The 21,387-nt window shown below is 36.0% G+C and overlaps 1 protein-coding gene across 1 annotated transcript in view; it reads left to right on the forward strand.

Annotated features, from left to right (window-relative positions):
- The window catches only part of Vps13B (vacuolar protein sorting 13B), a gene marked incomplete at its 5' end in the record, with an annotated part of 141,729 nt that overhangs the window by 19,743 nt on the left and 100,599 nt on the right, over positions 1-21,387 (forward strand). The window contains 3 exons of the mRNA XM_089253989.1: positions 397-566; positions 12,797-12,997; positions 18,275-18,515. Of these exons, the coding sequence (XP_089110115.1) occupies positions 397-566; positions 12,797-12,997; positions 18,275-18,515 (612 nt within the window). The remainder of the gene's footprint in view (positions 1-396; positions 567-12,796; positions 12,998-18,274; positions 18,516-21,387) is intronic.

Raw genomic sequence — 21,387 nt, forward strand, 5'->3', positions numbered from 1 at the left:
CAGAGTAGTGTGTGTGTGTAAGAAGACTGATTCACGACCAGTGTGGCATGGCAACTGGAGAAAAATAAGCTTCTGGCACAGTATGTACTATTGTAATATATTTCTATTCATATATGGTGTCAGTTAAATTCAGAGAGAGGGTTCAAGGGATGAGTTCATATTTGCTTTCTTACCTTTTTTGAGACAATATTGTAATATATATATGGTCTGTATGCAATATGAATCAGTTCCTGGTATAATAAATCAATGGATATAATATTTTATCAATTTATTTTCACATCCATTATTTTTCATGCCAAATATAAAGGGTCTTAATCTTTTCCTTTACAAAATTGTTAAAAAATTCACAAATAATGCTCTTGGTTAAAAAAATTATGTGTTTGATTTATCTTATAGAAGAAACTGAAACTAAATCCCAAGATGACAGTTGGGGCACATGGATGTGGTCTTTTGTTCCATTTTCATGGGAAAGGACAGAAGATGAAAACAAAGAAGCTGAAAAAGCAAAGTTACAGAAAATTCTGCAATTTGGTATCTTCATTAAAAAAGCAACTTGCATTTTTAAAGTATGCAGATTTCTCATAAAATTTATTCACATTTTTTTAACGACATCTCTGAGTTTTTTTAATATGAAAATCCAGATAATTTGAAAAAGCTGTATTTTCTAACTATACTTTAAAAGTGCCACTCTAAATAAATGCTTATATCACTTGATATGCAACCATTTATGATGGTAATCAAAATATGAACTCCCACAAGTCACCAAGAGATGGCAGAAAGAATTTTTCAGTTTTTCTTAGTGCTATATATACGTGGTACTCCATTCTTTCCAGTAACTGATTGAAGACATTTTGTTTAATTCTTTAACTGCTTAATCAGCTAAAAGTGATTGACATGATATTGTTGTAAGAAATTAAGTTTCAATTAGACAAATGAAGTGACTTCTTAGAAGATTATACTCTGCAATTTCCACAGAGAGATTATGATTTCTTTAAAAATATATACAGAGTGGCTCATCAAGACAGCACAAACTCTGCACAGCCAGATCGCTTGGAATACATAAAAAATGCCTAAGGAACTGTACCTGTATGACCCATAGTTTTCCAGAAAAATGTGAAAGAAAAGTATGACATCATATGCGGTGCAAGAAAAAAAACTATTGCAAACAAACATCAGTATTTGCATATGTTTACACAGGAAAATTTTTAAAATATCCACAGCACATATCGAGGCATGCATGTGCATGCCGTGAAATCATGTCAAGCCGTCCAGTAAAGTTTTCTTTTTCTTGCACCAGATATGACATCATACTTTTCTTTCGCATTTGTCTCGTAAACTATGGGTCATACGGGTACAGTTCTTTGAGCATTTTTTATGTATTCCAAGCAAGGAATCTGGCTGTGAAGAGTTTGGGTTGTCTTGATGGGTCACCCTGTATATTTTAAACTTATTTTCCTTAACTAAGAAAATAATAAAACTGAAAAACAATAAATTTTTTGCAGTTATAGGGTTAAGAGCCTATTATGTATTTCATATGTGGATAATCCATGGTCCGCAAAGTTTTTAAAGTTATATATAAAAGCCAAAATTTCTAATTCTTACATTTTCCAACCTTTGGCTACATTCTGATGCTCTATCTTCAGCAAATTCATGAATAAGGATTGAATCACACATCTAAATGTAGTGGTGTATTATCTCACAGGGTTTCTTTTTCCCTTCACAAAGAAGCAGCTACAGTAGTGACACCATCATGCTAGGGGCAGGTGGTTCTATAATCCAATAAAGACACCAGCTGTCCTTAAAGGACAAAGACTAGTGTACTAGTTGTTACATTACCTCACATACATTTTTATTTTCTTTCCCATAAGAAGTAGCACATCTACTGTATATCTCCCATTCTTAATATTCGTTAATAATAATAGTTGTTTTTTTTTAATACTTTCATGGTTAAGCCCAGTTAATCAAAGGTTCTACTGGATAGTAGTAACAGATTTATGAAAAATAATCAGCTATATACAGGGTGATTATAATTTAGGTTTTGATTACAAAACTATACAATAAGTACTGATCAGAATGACTTGAAAATTTGCATGGATACTCCTGAAGCAATGGAAGTTTCTTTCGCAAAAGAAAAATGTGCAAGTAGATGATGCTGTACTCGGCCAGCAGTATAATCTATTTTGTGCAACCACATCATTTCGGCACTTCCACAGCATCAGTGTGTGGATAGAACTTATATCAAGATGCACATTGCAATACCAGCAAAGCAGCTGCTGAAGACCCATTTTGACAGGATGCACCTTAACCCTTGCAACTGGCTGTGGGGATACCTCAAAATGTTATAAACAGTTGTCAGATTGCAAACTTTGGTGAATTGCAATCTCCAGCACATTCCCTATATGTTAGAAGTTCCTCAGGAATATTAACGGGGCGGGGGGGGGGGGGCGTTTGGTTTAATAAAGCTGAATTACAAGCACATCCACATTATGACCATGGCATACTCCGATTCTGTTGTTGAACAAGAATTTTTGTGCTTTCATCCTCATAGCCAGAACACGCAGTGGACAACATATTTAACATTTCTTAAGTAAGTTGTAGTTATTTGTTCAATTACTTCGTTTTTTGTGATGTTTCCATGAATTATGAAATCGTGAAATGCTATAATTAAGGTATCATTCTGCCATAACTGTCTATCGTTTCCATTCTGCGAGCAAATTTCCCACATGTTGGATGATGTCATTAATTTTACATTTTTAAGTATTTTTTCCCCTTTATCAAATAAAATTGAATTTTTTCAGGAATATTCTTGTCAATTTTCAAGTCATTCTGACAATCGTTCTTTTTTTACAGTGTTTTGAAATCAGAACCTTAGTTATAATCACCCTGTATATCGTAAATCATTGCTAATTAATCTGCATTATTTATGCTTTATTAAATACATTATATTCCCCTAATTTTTATTACTTTTTGCAAAATAGCTTCTTAATTAAGCATACTGAAAGTAACTGGAGAAAAACCTTTATATATTATATGATTAATAATAACATTAAAAGAATTTTCAAACACACAGTAATCCATTGAGTTAAGCAAAAAATAATTAAATTGCAAAAGTTTGTTTTTGTTAAAATGTAATAAATATTTATTGAGTAATTAGCTTGGGAATAATGTTAATTACATTAATAAACATTTTATTTTAGTTAATTATTGGAAGTTTGAATGATTTTTCAGAAATTTCATTGTTTTTAATGTTAATACTATTTTTTTAAAAAAAACGGTTTAACCAAAAAAAACCGGTTTAACCAAAAAAACCGGTTTAAACCAAAAAAACCCGGTTTTTTGGTTTTTAAAAAAAAAAAACGTTTTTTTTACCAACCCTGCTTAAGTGGCTGCAACACACTTACAGTCCATCTCAAAAGTTTAGACACTATAGATTTTCAACTGTGCCATGAATACCATTTCAAATTTTGATTCTATTCTTTCTTTTTCTTTTTTTTTTGTTTGTGATCAGAATGCAAAAACCTACTTTAAACTTCGGTCATTGTTGAGGTAAATAAGTTTTGTATTTTTTAAACTCAAAATTTAAAAAAATTAGCTGCCTTACAAAAGTTTGGAAAAACTTCAGATTATATGCAAATTTCAAAGAAGATTGCATCTATATGGCGTATCAGAGACATGATAGTATAAAAGCAGAAAGCTATTAGATTGGTTTTCATTAAAAAAATTCTTTAGTCATCACATATTTTGTATAATGAAATCATTCGAGTACTTCATTTGAAAGCAAAAAAGAAAGGCTGTGAAAGGCATTGTAATTGCTTTAATCAAGTCAAAATGCAGTGTCTGTCATGTATTGATCCAACCTATGTCCCAAAAGCCAAAACTGCATTGCTGTAGGCAACGGAGTACAAGTTTACATGAAGACAAAACTGTTCAAAGATTGGCTTCAACACAAAAAATGATTTTGTGTGAAATTATGAAAGATCCTAAAGTGAAAATTTCAATAGATACAGTTCATAGATGAATCAGAGAAGCTTGTATTTGATTCATAAAAGAGTGGTTAGGAAACTGTCTTTTACAAGGAAGCACCAAAGAGAAGTAGAAAAAAGGGGCTGAAATGCTCACAAAATCATGTTTTATGGAGACAAATAAGCTTAGTATCATATTTAGTGGTGCAAAAATATAAAACTTACATGTTCCAGATGGATGACCTTCCTACTGGCGCAAACTAGAAAAATAACCAAGAATGTTTTCAACCATGTTTGGCTTTAAACCCTACAGAATTTAATAAGATCTGTGAAGGATCATGTGTTTGAAGTTATTAGTGAAAATGAAAAGTCTGTTAGAGCTGTTAAAAGCCTGTAATTCTTGTAAATTTGAATTTTCTCTAAACTTTTCAGTCATTTTTTGTATTTTCAATATTATAAATATTCAAATGATTTTTCATAGAATTTTTTTCCCCTATTCATGTAGAAATATAGTAGTTGGCAACTCTGCCTAAACCGAATTGTCCGTAGTTTCTACGAACAGCTGCTATAAACTACGGAGCTACGGGAGACATTCTCCATACTACGGAAATTGGTTTAAAAAAGATTGGGTCTTTGAGTTTCTTGTGGTGTTTTACTTATTTTTATTTTTAAATTGCATCGATCTTTACTATAACGATGAATTCATTTACGCATGTGAGAGATTTAGAGAGAAGACTAACTCGGAGCCAATCTGTTTTAGTCTGTTCGTAGAAGGCAATCTGTAAAGCTGCTCTACTTGATGCCCAAACATGCAAAAACCTTGTTTTCTGTCTAAAAACTGGTTTTGAGTGGTTCAGCATGACGGGTCAAGACCCTGCTTCAATTGCATAGTGCTTGGTCGAGCTCGTACTAATTGTGCTGGAATGTTTTGTCATAGGTGCCGTAGGAGCTCTGATATGAAGAAAACAGGGATGGGGAGGTCATCTAGGGTTTCTAGATATTTGTATATACTGTCCACAAGAAGTATGCAGGTTGGGATTGTATTGAATATTCATGAATTATTAAGGATGACCTAAGAAAGTTGTTTCAGGAGGTGGGGGTGGCTCATGTGGCCTGAGTTTTCTAAATACAGCACCTCATTGGCACTGGAACCTAATGAACTTTCAATAAAAAAAAAAATTGAGTATTTGAGTGAATATTTTTTATTGTACTATGGTTATTTTGTCCTAGGGGTACCTCCATAACAAAGCTGAACATTCATTCTACTGACAAGGTTTCAGCCAATGTTGGCATGTCTACAAGTATTGCCCATTAAAAGTTGCTAATTTTACTCGCCATATTTTTCTTGTTTCAAAAAAGTGTATTATCTAAACTTTTGAGACGAACTGTCAGTGTCCTGTAACACAGTGTGTTCCAGAGCGCTTGAGAGATCTGCAACACAGTTCCATAAGAATTGAGTAGCCCAATTCCATATCACTCAAGCAGTGCCACCTTAACGCATGGGCCTCAAGAGAAGAGGGACCTCAGAAAAATCACTTGGCCTGGAGGCCTATGATGCTCTTAAGACGACCTTGCACTCAAGTGACCTGTGATGCAGTTCCACATCACTTTAGTGATCTGCAGCATATTTACAGTTACTGAAGTGGCCCATGACACATTTACAGATTACTTAAGTGGCCTATGACACATTTTCAAACCTTTGAAGTGGCCTGCACTCTCTTAAAGGTTGAGCACCCTTTATCTATGTGAACAATAAAAATTTAAAGATTCACATTCAAAGCTTTTAGGTGCAATTATATTTTATTATCTTTTATTTTTTTAATGCAACTGGATGACAGGTTAATGTGAAAGCTTTAATTTATAATATTCTAAGAGATACATATGAAATTTAAACTATTCACAGTGATAATAATAATAATTATTCTGTCTGGAAACCATTAAAGAGTGCGTTCTGAAATGAACTAAATTCTCTTGTCTATGGGTTTAACAACAATAAAAATTTCCCAATGAGGTGGCCTTCAGAAATATGCAAAAAAAAAGTTCATGAAATGTATGGTTGTCAAATATATCAAAAATACCACAACCCAAAATAAAAGCAATTTTCACAAAAAACTAAGAAAAATATAATACACTTATAAAAAAAATTTTGGTGTCTTAACGTAGGTGGAGATAGACAAAGTGGTCAGGGGAGGCATGATGATGATGATGTCAATACATATATAGTCAAACCTCTCTATCTCAGAACTGATGGGACCAAAAAAACATTCAAGATAGAGTTTTTGCGTAAGAAAGGAAAAATATGTACGCCAAAAATGGCAGAAATTTTGCTTCACAAATACTAAATTTTACTACATTCTAATTAAGTTTTTTGTCACACGTTACAAATGTTCACTTACACTATACAGGGTGATTCAGAAAAGATGGGAAAAACTTTAAGAGATAATAGTACACACCAATACAAGCAATTGTCATCAAAGAATGCATGGTCTAACATGAAACGCAAACACGCTAGCGCGTTTCGAAATGTCATGCTGATGCAGATTTGCATACAGTTTCTTCTTCTTCCCCAGACTACATTTTCATGCATGGCGTTCTTTTTTTTCAATAAATTTCAACACGAATGCTGTTTTAACGTTTGCGGAGTGGCCAATTCAAAACGCACTACTGTGTTTGCATTTCATGTTAGACCAGGTATTCTTTGATGATGATTGTTTGTATTGGTGTGTACTATCACCTCTTAAAGTTTTCCCATCTTTTCTGAATCACGCTGAATGCAACTACACTAAAATATGTTGAATATATTTTTTTCTTTTTCAATTTAATTTTTATTTACATACCTTATTTAAAATAATCTGTAAGCTTACTCAATGCATATTTTTTGCTCTCACAGTGTCAGCTATACAAGCAAGAGCTGCAAATTATTTGAGCCCTATCTTCTCAGTTTGCACCGGAAAATGAGGCAGCACTTTTATAGCATGTTCAGCATTCTTTTCTGTCACTTTTTCTAATTTTTCTGGATCATTTTCTGCTGTATTTTTGTTGCCTGAGTCTGCCTCCGCAAATATTTTTATGTCAGTCAAGTTGCCACTATTTTGTAAGTGTCCATTTTCACAAAATTTGAAAATGAAATTTCGACATTCAAGTGCATTTAAGTAATTCTTTTCGGGATATTCTTTTGAGACATAAAGTTTTGAGAAATAGAGGTTTGACTGTATATGGGTCACCTGTACACATCTTTGGTATTGTGGGTTTTTTCCCCCTCCCCCATGTCCTCCATCTGGAACTTGTCTCAAATATGTTATTTCTTTTTAAGCATATCAGTTGTGGTTGAATTCACAACAGATGGTAAGCTATTCCATTCACTGATAACCCTGGCAGGAAAAACCTTTCTGTGACACCACAACGTGGAGTTGTCTCTAACCAATACTGATATTGGTGTTGTCGCTAGTTCACAGTTGTGCATAGAACTTCAACATATTTTAAATTGTGGCCAAGAAAGTATAGTTTGAATTAGCTTACAAATTATGCAATTAAAGGACAAAAATTTGAATTAATAAAAACAAATATTGGCTTTATGAATTCATAACTAGGACATTGAGTACTTCGATAATTTTTAAATCAAAACCAATGTTTATACTAATGCTAAACAATTCACTCTTACTCCATTAATCATACCCCATAAAATCAGAACAAAGAAACAAAGAATTAAACAAATGGGATCACACTCGCCACCATATTTTTTTTTTGTGAAACAGGAGGAGCTTTTGCAAGCTAAACATAAATGCATAAAGAAAAAAGGGGAGAAGAGACTCTTGCTCTCTAAACTAGTGCATTTACATTCTCAAAAACTCATGTTCATAACTCGAAAGCCCTGAGCAAGCTTGTTTTCACTCTCCTCTGATCAGCTCTCTTGTTCAACATATCTGTGGCTTTTATGTATTGTAGATCTCTTCTGATTCACACTAAAAAGGTGATGATTGAATTGATCATATGATTGAAATCCAATACTGTGGTAGGTCGAATTATTAAAAAAATCTCATGAAAATATTTTCATATTAGTATGCTTATATGGGTCCTTTGGTCGCAAATTTTCCATAAACATCTTTCGGTCTCTTTGCTGTGACATTACAGTCTGTCCAGTGGAAATTTTATATTTGTGTAACTACCAGCGCCATCTGTGGGTGAATAATTGGGTTAACAACTCATACATTTAGACTATATTTCGTAAAAGTTTCACAGCGCTAGCATCGCTAGTTCATTTATAATCATGTGACAATTGACAGTACCTTCTGAGTCTCGGTCGCAAGAGGAACAATGGAGCAACGCGGCAACATTAAGTTTTGTTTGAAATTAGGTAAAAGTACCACACAGAAACTTTTAAAATGATTCAGACTGTTTATGTTGATGAAGCAATGAGTTGAAAGAACGTTTTCAAGTGGTATGCAAAATTTCGTGATGTGAGAGAGAATACTGAAGGTGACCCAAGGCCAGGACCATCATTGACAGTTTGAATTGAAGAAGGGCGCGGTAGCCCGGTCGATAAGATGCTCGCCTAAAGTGCCAAAAGATGTTTAGAGGTGTCGCGAGTTCGATACCCGGTTCATCCTTGTCAGAAAACTTTCCTGATACGGGGGTACAACAAAAAACGGCGACTTGACCGCAGCAAAAAATTTCTACCGGAGGGAGTCCCCCATCGAGGGGTTAGCGCACCAACCTCTCGATGAGTATAAAAAACAAGCATGCCGTTCGGAATCGGCAATAAATTGTAGATCCCGGTCTAATTAGCCCTCGTGTGCAAAAAATGACTGTGGTGCGACAAAAATGATCAAATGAATTGAAGAAAATGTTCAAAAAGTGGCGGAAATTTTTCGAAATGACCGTTGTGCCTCTACCAGGCTGATTAAGGAGCTCTCTGGAATTCTTAAATCCAATGTTCATCTGATTTTAATGGAAAATTTTGGGCAAACGGAATGTCTGTTCTCGCTTTGTACCACACACACTGACGGACGATCAAAAAGATTGCAGGGTGGAGCACAGCAGAGATTTGTAAAGAGCTGCTAATACGGATCCAGACTTCATGCCAACCATTGCAACAGGTGATGAGACATGGTGCTTTCAATATCAGCCACTTACAAAGCACCAAAGCTCGGAATGGAAGGGTCTAAGAGCTCCAAAACCGAAAAAAGTGTGCTTGCAGAAGAGCCGAATCAAGACGTTGCTTTCTGTTTTCTTTGGTTCTAATGGAATTATCCATAAGGAATTCTTACCAGAAGCGCAAACTGTGAATGGTGACTATTACGGGGGTGTTTTAAATCGTTTATGGGCCAGAATTGTTTGAGTTTGACCTGAATATCGGGAACAAGGGACATGGTCGTTGTTGCACGACAATGCACCGGCCCACAAATGCAAGATTGTGCGCGCTTTCTTGGCCAAAAGAAGGATTGTGGTGCTGGATCCCCCACCGTACTCACCTGATTTAGCTCCATAAGACTTCTGGCTATTTCCAAAACTACAATTGGCAATGAAAGGAAAGCATTTCGACATGATTTTTAGACATCCAGAGGGCTACAACCGCGATTCTGGAGACAATTCCAAAGAATGAGTTTCAGGAGTGCTTCAAAAATTTTTACAACCACTTCCAGTGCTATATTAACTCACAAGGAGTCTATTTTGAATAAAAGCTAGAGTAATAAAAACTAAACGTTGTCTTTTATTTTATTTCTTATCAGTCGCCTTTCCCACTGGACAGACTGTGTATGTAAGACCAAGTTGTTGTGGTATGAGGAATTTCTGTCATGTGCTAGCTTGAGCAATTGTGAATGATAATGACGTACATTCTGCAATTGAAATATGATTAAAGTGGGATTATGCAATCACTGAGTGTTGAATATTTCAAGGTAAGAATTCTGTGGTGTTTGGTTAGAACATGATATCTCCAAAAAATGGCTTTTTGATCTGAAAGTAGGTCTTGCTAATTATAACTAATTGGAAGTGAGATAAATGCATACATCAGAATGTTGTTTAGACATGTGTATGGCTAAACAACATTCTGATGTATGATATTTTCATTTGTATTTGTGTGTATGCTTTATTTTTGATTTTTAAATCACAATGAAATTGCTTATATCTCAAAAATGTGATTTTGGAGTTATGTTGTGGCCAAAACGCCACAGAATCGCTCTCATGACAGTGTCCCCTTGTTGAAGCACTCACTTGGCTGTTTATATAATAATTCATGGTCCAACCTATCTTATCCCATTGAAAATTTTAAATGCCTCAATCACATCTCCCTGACACCTGCATTCTTGTAATGTTCAAAAACTCAAGTCTCTCCTTATAGCCCAAACCCTGTAACAAGCTCTTCTCTGCCTCCCCCTTCCTCGACCAAATCTATATCCTTCTATAGGTAGGCCTTCAAAACCATATGGAACACTCCAGCTCAATATGAAGTAGACTTGGAAAAGCAATACAATGACATTAAAAGAACGTGAATAAAATTTTTTTAGTATGAAACTGAGCATTGTCTTTTTGGCCACGCAGAATAATGTTCAGAAAATCCAAGCCACTCATCAATGAGAGTTCTCAAATCAGTTAGCCGTGCCCCAACTAGTTGTTGTACCATTCAGCTCGTAGGTGAAACATGGGATATTTGATCCAAAGTGAGCCTCCATGAATTTGTCAATGCTAAAAGTTATGATTCGTTCATTTACCCCATTATAGGGCACCAAATATACAAATACAACACCACAACAGGCAAAATGCCCAATGAGGTGGCTGAGAAAAAGATACCCATGACAAATATGGATGTCATATTTAAAAAATACAGCAACCTGATTAAAAATGCAATTCCAACAATATATATATATGTAATAACAAACATATATATACAGTCGGCCCCCCGTATTCGCGGTTTTTTCCTTTATTGGAATTTTTCTCTAAAATACTCAGCAATCGTCGTTCACGTGTTTTATTTACAAAATTTGAGTTGTGCTTGTTTAGGATGGCTCATTTTTCTAGTGCTACTGATAATGCTTTGAAAAGGTAAATCAAAATGAAAACTTGACAAGAAAAATTTGATATATTGACTGCTTGGCAAAGTCAATACCTTCTGTGGTCGGCCATTACGGAATCAACAAATGTTCAGTGAGTTATATCAAGAAAATGGAATCTGAAATTCGTTCAGCCGTAGCTGTAGCCGCACCTGTGGCATTCAAAACTTTGCAGCACCTATGGGATCCATGTGTTTCACGTATAGAAAATGCTGTGTTTTGTGGGTACAAGACTGACACAAAAAAGTATTTCAATTGATTGTAATATTATAACAGAAAATGCAAAAAATTTTACTATTCCATAAGGAAAGGGCTGGTGAGACATCTATTTCATCAGAATCTTATGCAAGTAAAGGTTGTTTCATAGGTTTAAGAAACGATTCGGATTGCGCAATGTAAAAAGCACTGGCGATCAAGCCTCTGCCGATCAGGAGGCAGCTAGAAAATTTCGAAAAATTTGTAGAAAACTATTAAAGAGAAGGGTTATGCACCTCACCAGGTGTTTAACGCTGATGAAACTACACTATTTTGGAAGAAAATGCCACAAAGAAGTTAAGCAACAGAAAGAAAGCGAGCTCCTGGTTTTAAGGCAAGTAGAGATAGACTTACTATGTTGTTTTGCGCAAATGCGTATGAGTACATGATAAAGCCCACCATCATTTTCAAATCTGCGAATTCGCGAGCGTTGAAGGGAAGGATAAGCCAAAGCTCCCAGTATTTTGGACGAACAATAAAAAAGGTTGGACTATGAAAACACTTTTCCTGGATTAGTTTAAACGGTTTTTCGTTTCGGAAGTCAAGAGGTACCTTGTTAGTGAATACATGCTATTCAAAGTTCTTTTGATATTGGGTTGACCGAGGAGGAGTTAATGCAGCTATAATTGGTACTGAAACTGAAGCAGTACCAGATAAAGAAGATCGAGATAAAGAAGTAGAAGAAAAGTTCACCACAAGTAACATAGCAAAAGGGATTCACAAGCTAAAATCAGCAATAGATTATTTTCATAACATAAATCTCTCTATTTTACGTTCTTCACATGTAGAAAAATTAGTAGAGGAAGCCTTGCCCACATACTCCGACATACTTAATGATATGAAGAAGACACGGCAAACAGAAAAATGACACCAACAACAACATTCTTTCAGAAAACATCGCCAACAATCGCTGCATCCTCTTTTACATTCCCTTCTACCTCTGCGTCACCCTGCTCTCTCTCATGATATTCAATAAACGAGATATACAATAAAAAACCTATGATTTCCGTATTCGCGGTCACTCCCGGAACGTAACCCCCGCGGATACGGGGGGCCGACTGTATGTACAAACAATGTATTAAAGATAGCTCTGGAAATTTTGATAAAATTAATCACTTGAAAAATTAATATCAAGTTTTTAATTTTTGTTAATGACTATACTTTTCAGAGAGACTAGTTTTTAATTGAGATAATTTTCAATTATTTTTATTTGAATAGTTTGCAATAGCTCGCAAGTGCTATATTAGTTTTTTTTAATGATTAAAGCTGAAATGATTGGCCTTTTTTCAGTCACATCATATTTATTATGAAATAGGTCTCTGCAGTCCGACGTATTGAAAAATGGAAATATGAAAGTTGTAATGATGGTTCTTTATTAATTTTAAATTAAAACTTAACATTGACAGAAATTGTGTTTGTAATTCCTATTATCCTAACTATCTATTATAACTAACTATTCCTAACTATCAATTCTCATCTTTAATTCTCCATTTTTAACTATGTTTGAATGATTCCCCCACCTTTCATTAGGTTACAAAAGCCACTAGTGATCAATGTTGTGCTTCAGCAAAATATTCTTTTGTTCCATTTTCTCTTCTTCAATTTTATGGCTGTTATATGGAAATAACTGTCAGAGGTAAAGACTTTGTGAATATGCAACTTGCTGCAATCGGGGCATCAGCATCTGCTCAAAATTCCTGTGTTTGTGGCTACTCTGGAAGCTGTTCACAGGTAAGTTAAAGTGTTTTGTTAAAAAATTGAAAAGCTTATAGCAGGTATATTTATTTATTTAGGATAAAATTTTTCCTGCAAAAGTTAAAAATCATAAAGGCTTGCCCGGTTTGTGGGAGGGCCTGGGTTTGAGTCTTGACGGAGACCAGATGACTCTTCTTTCCGAGTTCACCTCGACATAATATCCCGAAAATATGTGTTTCCTTAAAATCATTGTTTATAACAAGGAATCAAAAATAGCTGATGATGATAATAAAATATGATTAAGTGATTACTAAGTTTATAGGTGGGTGAAAAAAAATTGGCATTTATCCATCGCCTTAGTTTTCTTATCTAAATTGACCTACGTGAACCCCAAATGCCAATTTTGGCCATATCGCTATTTAATGACATTAATGAGATGGGTTGGAAATGAAGGCACTGTCTATTGGTGGTTGCTTCAAGCTTGTTATGGAAAATATCTTTTCCATATTCTCCCTCGGGTTCAAACCTGCGACCCTGTCAGCAATCTTCACTGTGGTAGACGAGCATCTTACCACCATGCCACTCGGGCCCATGTGTGGTGAATCCACTAGATCCCACCACTGATTACTGGTATTTTAAAAAACTTTTCCGAGCTTAAATGGTTCATGCTGCTCTGTGGTTTTTGAAGTAGAAAGAGGAAAGATTTAGAGTATGGCAAAAAAAAAATAGCTTTGATGAGTAACAATTTAAAGAGCTTTTATGAGTAACAATTTAAAGAGCTTTGATGAGTAACAATTTAAAGAGCTTTGATGAGTAACAATTTAAAGAGCTTTGATGAGTAACAATTTAAAGAGCTTTGATGAGTAACAATTTAAAGAGCTTTGATGAGTAAAAGGAGGCATTTGGTATTTATATTTGTAATCTCATCCCTTATTTCATCCTCAGTGAAGAATGTTAATCACCTTATACACAGCCTTCGGTGCTGAAAAGAAAATAGAAGTGCTCTCATTATAGATGTTATGGTTTTGCTCTCTCAAAATAGTGTTTCTGAATGATATTTTATGGTAGTCTGGGATGAATTTATCTCTAGGATAGTAACCATTCTGCCTTGTGGAAAACATAAGGGATTTTTTTGCTGAAAATTTCATTAAATATTGGTCAAAACAAATAAATTTGTATGGTGAGCATATATATCACACACACACACACATCTACAAAAGGTGTATAAAATAATGTGACATCCCTGATTTTTAATCTCATTTGTAATCAACCTGAAATTGAATGCACTGAAATTTGATGCACAGTGCCATAGAAATGAATTACCTTTTGGGTTAGATAATACAATTGAGCGAGCGACGTTAGTAGACCCAAAATTGCAAAAGGAACCACGTAAGGAACATACGCATTTTGGAACTATATGAAGTTCCTTCATCAGTAGCAGAAATAAAGAAAATATTATAAAAACTCCTTATAGCGGGAGTTATTCGTAAACTCTTAATTAGACTCTTTTATGTCTACAATAGTGAGTAACTCCCGCTATAAGGAGTTTTTATAATATTTTTTTTATTTCTGCTACTGATGAAGGAACTCCATATAATTCTGAAACGCGTATAGCCGTGGTTCCTTTTGCAATTTTGTGTCCGCTAATGTCGCTTGTTCAACTGTATTACAGTGCCATAGTCTCTGGTATTGTATTGAATTCCAACAAAGTGCTCTTCTCAGCTTCTGGCATCTAACTTTGATTTCCAACAGCAGCTGCTTCTGTCTGCAAATGTTTTGTCAATCTTTGTGTGTTTTCTGTCTTTTGGAAGTTGGAGAATGGCAGCACTCAAAATTTATATATCTCAGAGAGTCATGAGAAATGATTGAGGGTGCATTAAGTTAGGTCTTGATATATCCATCAACACAACAACCCGGACCATTAAATATATATACAGGGTGTGCAAAAAGTCTGTAGAAACTTTAAAAATTCATAAAAACTGAAAAAATAACCGAAATAAAAAATGGTTTGCAGGGTTAGCATCATTGGGTCACGGGAAATTTTTTAAGACAGGAAAAAAAATAACAAAAAACATCCGATAGTTGGTGCTTACATACACAAGTCAAAGAAAAGATATGCAAATAAAGAACAGAATGCCTCCAATTACAGCAGTATGTGTTCCACATGACCACCACCACAGGGGATAACACTGCAGGCATGTCACAAATCCAGCAACAGCAGAGTGCAGCAGGCCCGGATGTATACATGACCCCTCTCAGTGGATTGCATCTTTTAGTTCCGACAGATTGGATGGACCGGATCGATACACCCGCGATTTCAAATAGCCCTATAACCAGAAGTCCGCCAGTGTCAAATCTGGAGACCAAGGAGGCCATGGGAACCTGCAATGCCTGCTAATGTTTTTGTCTTCCCCGAACATCTGTATCAGGAATGCCTTGACCGAAGTAGCAGCATGGCTTGTTGCTCCATCTTGCATAAACATGACGGTAGAAAGCGCATCTCTTTCACGCAAACATGGCACAACCTTCTCGCCCAGAAGTGTCAAATAACGATGCACATCTGTAACATCCCTTTAATGGGTTACATGCCTGGTTCGAAATATCCAGTTAATCCATCTGCTTTAAGCAGACAACAAGCAAGTTTGTTTTGTATCGATTGCTTTAATACATTTAGCGGATTTTTTTGTAAATTTACATGAACAGGTTAACCTTCAGTTTTTCATTAAGAACAATTTTACATTTAAGTTTTTTTTCAGTTTAAAAATTCATTTTAGTAAATTATGGTTTTATCTCACCATAGGAAGTCCATGTTCTGCTGAACATCACCTTTTCAGTCGTATACCAGGGTAAACACGATGTAGATCCCTCCAGATTAGTACTGCTAATTGAAGAACAAAGTTCCGGAGTTTATAGCAAATCACTAGTAGTCAGCCCCAGGCAAAGATATCTCAGAGATTACGGATGAAAGTCCTTCGAGATTAGTAATACCAACATCGTAGAATGTAAATCAGTGTAGACAGACTCCTTCACTAATAATCCATTCGGGGTTTCATCATCCAGAGCAGGCAGATAATAAGCTGATCAGTGCTGTAAAACTCGTAAAAAGCTATTAGACTTTCATTACAAAACCTTTTGTGATAAAACCGTTTTCACCAAACCAGCCGGGAAATAGAGAACAAGAGTTATTCAAGTTATGACATGACTTTTTTAGTTTAACGACCTCAGCCGATCATTTTGGGCTAACAAACAAGAAGTTATCAGAGTTAAAATGCAGTGGAGAGAGCGATTGTGACAGCGTACGGCTGGTATTTAAAGGGAAAACTCCTGGCAACACGTGTCTAAACAAGCCAATTGACTTCAAGGTAATTTAATTTATATATGATAACAGGCCAGCAACATCACGATCAGCCTTGATTGTCGCCACATGACCACCGCTGCCGATGAAAAACAACAAAAGGAAAACATTTATGTATTTATGCGATGACGATTTCAGACTTTTATGCCGGCTGCCCATGTATGCGTTACACATTCACTGTTTTTCCACTCATTTCTACATAAAAGCCGCTGTGGTGGTCGAGTGGTTATAGTGCCGGACTCGTGATGCGAGGATCCGGGTTCGAACCCCACAGTGGTGGTCGGCTGAAGTTGGTTTTCTGTGGTTCCCAACTTCAAGGCGCAAATGCGAGCCGATCTCCCTGTTAAAAAGTCTCGCCACAGAGAGCAACAGTCCTACAACGGTAAATCATTCAACCATAACACTTCACTCATAGTTAGTAAAACTGGGGGCAGATGACAGCACTACACATAACAAGCATTACACAGAAACAAACTTTACGTCAGGTTGCACTACACGTACACACACATTCCCGCATGTACCGATTCGTTGGGGGGGGGTGTAGCAGTAGTAGGTAGGGCTCGGGGATCCATGATGTTCTTAAGTCAGCCGCCTCGTTGGGCAATTTGCCTGTTGTGGCATTGTATTTGTATTTGTATTTACTGGGCACTGCGTTTCAAAGAAGTGTCCTATGATGAACAAACCTGTGAACTCACACCACACTGTCACTTTTGGGGAATGCAATGGTTTCTGCGTGTACTCACATGGATTAGATGTCGCTCAGATGCGACAGTTATGGGTATTAACGTCGCCATGAAGCAAAAAATGAGCTTCATATGTCCACAAGATGTTAAAGACCCAGGTGTGATTCTGTTCGATTTTGGAGAAAGCCCACTTCTCAAATGCTTCCCTCTGTATGGGATCCGCTGGTAAAAGTTCATGGCATGACTACAATGTGTATGGGTACCGATCAAGGATTGCATGAAGAATATTTCGTACCGAGGATGGTGGTAAGGGCAAGCGTCTGGCAGCTTCATGAGCACTGCTGGTCCCTGCATCTAATTCGGATGCTAACGCTTCCATTTGAGCTGCAACACACAGCAAACATGCCTTCCTTAAACATGGTGGTCTGGCTTTCTTACATGATTTTCCAGCATTCCAGTTTCCTCAAACCGCTAAACAAGCTTTATGAGCCCTGTCGCTGTTTAAGGACCTTTTCCAGTCCTCACATTCTTCTGAACTCAGAGTTTACGCAAGACAATGGTAGCTGATTCCTGGTTCACGTAAAACAACTTCACCAACAAAGCTTTATCCTTCGCACTCAGCATCCTTGTTCACATACGCAAGTTCTTATAACCATCTCATTTGCATATTTCCACCAAAGTCGCTTGTACCAGTGCCATCTATCAGCTGGTTTTTAGTTTTTTTCCTGTCTTAAAAAAATTCTTGTGACCTAGCGATGCTAACCCTGCAAACCGTTTTTTATTTCTGTTACTTTTCCGGTTTTATGAATTTTTAAAGTTTCTATGGACTTTTTGCCTACCCTGTATATATATAGCATGGCTGGACAAATCGCAAAAATATCTAGGTGCCAGAAAAAGTTTTTAAGTATTAGAAATTTGGTGACCCAAAGGTTCAGAATGTTTTTACTTTTTCAGGGCATGGTGACCCTCTTTCCCGTTTGGCAGATATGCTGCTAAAAATTCCAAACATTCTGTGATGCTCTCAGCCTGCAATTTATTAACTACACAAAGAAAATTTTAGGTGCCAATGCTAATTTTTTAGTCGCCATGCTGACCTGGCACCTGGAATTTATCCAGCCCTGATATACAGTAGAGCCTATATGAAACAGAACAAGAAACTAAAATAATATTCTGTTTTAGACAGCATTCAAAAGTTATACTTTTGACTTTCTTTCAATCATTTAATTCTTTGACAATTTCATTTTGTCTCTTTTATTATAATTTTTTTCCTTCAAGGCAAAGCCATTTGTAGTATTTGGGGAACAACCAGCTAATGAAGATGAATGTTGTGAAATGAAGTATCTATCATCCACCTTATTTGATCCTGATGCGCCAGAAAACAATAGAAAGCATCGTAAATATTGTTTTGATGCTGAACAACACCTGTCTCAACACACCGAAGAAGTGATGGTAGAAAAGTTTCCAGGGTTTTTCCTCGATTATGTATATGCACTAGAGATACCAGAAGAATGGCTTGGTTTGTACTAAATTTAATAAATATTTTGGTTGTACATATATATATGTTATCTTTAGCAGGGCTGGAACTAGAGAGGCAACTGTCCAGGGCAGCAAATTTTAGTTTGTGGCATAGAACACCATTTAAAATTATCAAATTTTGAATTATTCGGGGCAGCAAAATCATGTTTGCCACACATGGCTAAATAATACAAAAATCCTAGTTATGGCCCTGTCTTTAGGACCCTTAAGTAATTTTTTTTTAGCTAATTTCAAGGGCATTGTAGGTCAATAAGATTTCCATTCTACTGTAAAAAAAAAGAACATTCATAGATTTCATGTGTTCAGAAGTTTTATGTCCCATTAATCCTCATCAGAATCTTTCCTGACTCTTAGGCAGGGTGCACACTGTACCAATATTACAAACGATATGATCTGCGATGCAAATGAAATCAACATGAATTGATTAAAAACATGAAACTGGTATTGATCTCATGTTTTTAACCAATCCATGTAAATTTTGTTTGTATTGTGGACCATATTGCGTGTTTTATCAGTCCATTTTGTACCTTGCCTTACTTGTGAATGAAACATAGCACCACAATGACCACAAAAGCATATGGCTAGTAGAAGTAGTCCTTTCAATCGAACAGTTAGTACAGCAATCTATTGGTGAGAGACATAGGAGAAAAGCCATTAAGCCAATCGTGATACACAGTGAGGAGGAAAAAAAGTTGTTACTTGAAAAAAAGTTCTTCCCTCTGTACTTTTTTTTTCTCGAAACGCTGCGTCCCATGGTACGCATGAACAAAATTTTTGTGCATTCTTTACCGAAATTCCAGGTATTTGATGCGCTGTAGCTTGTCAGCAGTACCCTCGCAACAGTACAAATATTTCAGTTATTAAACTTTGCTAATAGTTCAAAACATAGATGGCAGCACTATAACAAGCATTAAACTGAAAATTTTTTTATTTATTTATTCAATATTGGTTGGCCGAGGCGTATACAAGGGAATGGGGTGATGAAGTTAGACAGAGATGATTGATGTCACAAAGAAAATCGGAAATTGTTTCACAACCAATAATGTATGGGGGGGGGAAGGTTGTTCCAGTCGGTTATTGTTCGAGGAAAGAAACTAAATTTGAAACAATCTGTGGATGCAAAGATGGGTTTCAATTTTTGTGAATGGTTAATTCTTTTTGAAAAGTATGAAGCCGGAGTTAGAAGGTTCGAGGTGTCGATATGAAAATGACAGTGGAGAAATTTAAAAAGGAAGGATAACCGAGAGATATATCTACGGATAAAAAGTGGTTTGAGCTCAGTGACGGAGGCACAGGATGACCAACAGTTTAGAATGAAGTGGGCGGATTTATTTTGAATAGATTCTAATTTGTCTATATTGGAGAGAGTATAGGGGTCCCAGATTTCACAGGCATATGAGAGTAGAGGAAGGATGTAGGTTTTGAAGCAGAGATGTCTGGGGTGACAGGTGGAGTTTTTGAGGTTCCGACGAAGAAAAAAAGAGTTTTTGGAGACACTTATGAAAGAGGTAATCAACATGGAGATTCCAACGGAGGTCGGCAGAAATAATTACACCCAAATATTTATAACTAGAAATTTCGGTGATTAAGGAGTTATCGATAGTGTAAGAAGAAATGAGGGGAAATCTTTTATGAGTAATTCTCATAAAAACTGTTTTTGAACAATTAAGGGGTTGATGTGTTGTGAACCTATATTTCATATTAGGTTCACAACACATACTCGCACATTTTCCAGCATGAAGCAAAATGACAGTGAAATGAAAATAAATTACTTTTAAAAAAAGGAAAGACAATGCAGTAAAACCATCAGGTTCACCTTGACTTATTTACGTCAGACGTAATTTACACATTTTGCACACTGTGATTTTATAATTGGTCTTGAAAAAATGTGATTCTAGAAAAACTTACATGTCTTCATAATTTGCTGTGTGCATTGTCGGAGAGAATTAACAGACTGGACTATGGAAGACTCTAAAAAAAAATGTAATTTATATTGTGAAGAGAGACTGAAAAGAATTATCTGTGGTTGCTAAGTACCCTGTTTTGGCCGAAAATTGTTTTTGTAACCATGTCATTCCTGTCATTTTGCTTTGGCTTGAGTTAGTCTTATAGCATACTGAAATAGTGCTTAGTGCTATAAAAAAAATTAATTTAAAAATTAAAAAAAAATTCAGGGATTTTATTTTATAATATGACTATGTTGTGTGTGTCAAAAGGGGTACCCCTCTTACTTTTGCCTACTTTTTCTAATTTTTTGAACGGGAGCCCTGAGAAATGTGTTGCGGGCCACTTGTGTGGTTTTGTTATTTGTTGCATGCCACTTCAGATAATTCCAAGGAGCATATTTGGCCTGCTGGTTATGGGTTGGTTATGTGTGTTTTAAGGCATACTAGTAGTTTTTATGCTGTTAACGACTACTGTTATCTTTGGGCAGGCATTTCTAATCATTGTATCCTTCAAATGTAATGTAACTCCAGGATGTGTTACTTCAAGGGTGTTCAGACTTCAGTAAAATGTGGGCCTTTTCATTGATTTTGAAATGTTTCAAGGACCACTTGATTGAGTGATCTGGAACAGTGCCAGGGCCATTTAAGATGATCTATAAATGCTCCATAGGTCGATTGCTCTGAAACTATGTTGTGGTGATTTGTAAATATGCTGCGGCACATTTACCAATCTGGGAATGTGCTACAGGTCATTTGAATGGTATGTAAATGTGCCGCGGGTCACTTAAGTGAAGTGGGACAGCAACACAGGTAACTTGACTGAAGTGGAACAGCAGCACAGGTAACTTGACTGAAGGCGAACAGCAGCACGGGTAACTTGACTGAAGTGGAACAGCAACTCAGGTA

Source organism: Pholcus phalangioides, unplaced genomic scaffold, assembly GCF_987345545.1.
Source record: "Pholcus phalangioides strain wild (caught in Gottingen) unplaced genomic scaffold, Ppha-v1.0 ptg000039l_1, whole genome shotgun sequence".
Taxonomy (NCBI): domain Eukaryota; kingdom Metazoa; phylum Arthropoda; class Arachnida; order Araneae; family Pholcidae; genus Pholcus; species Pholcus phalangioides.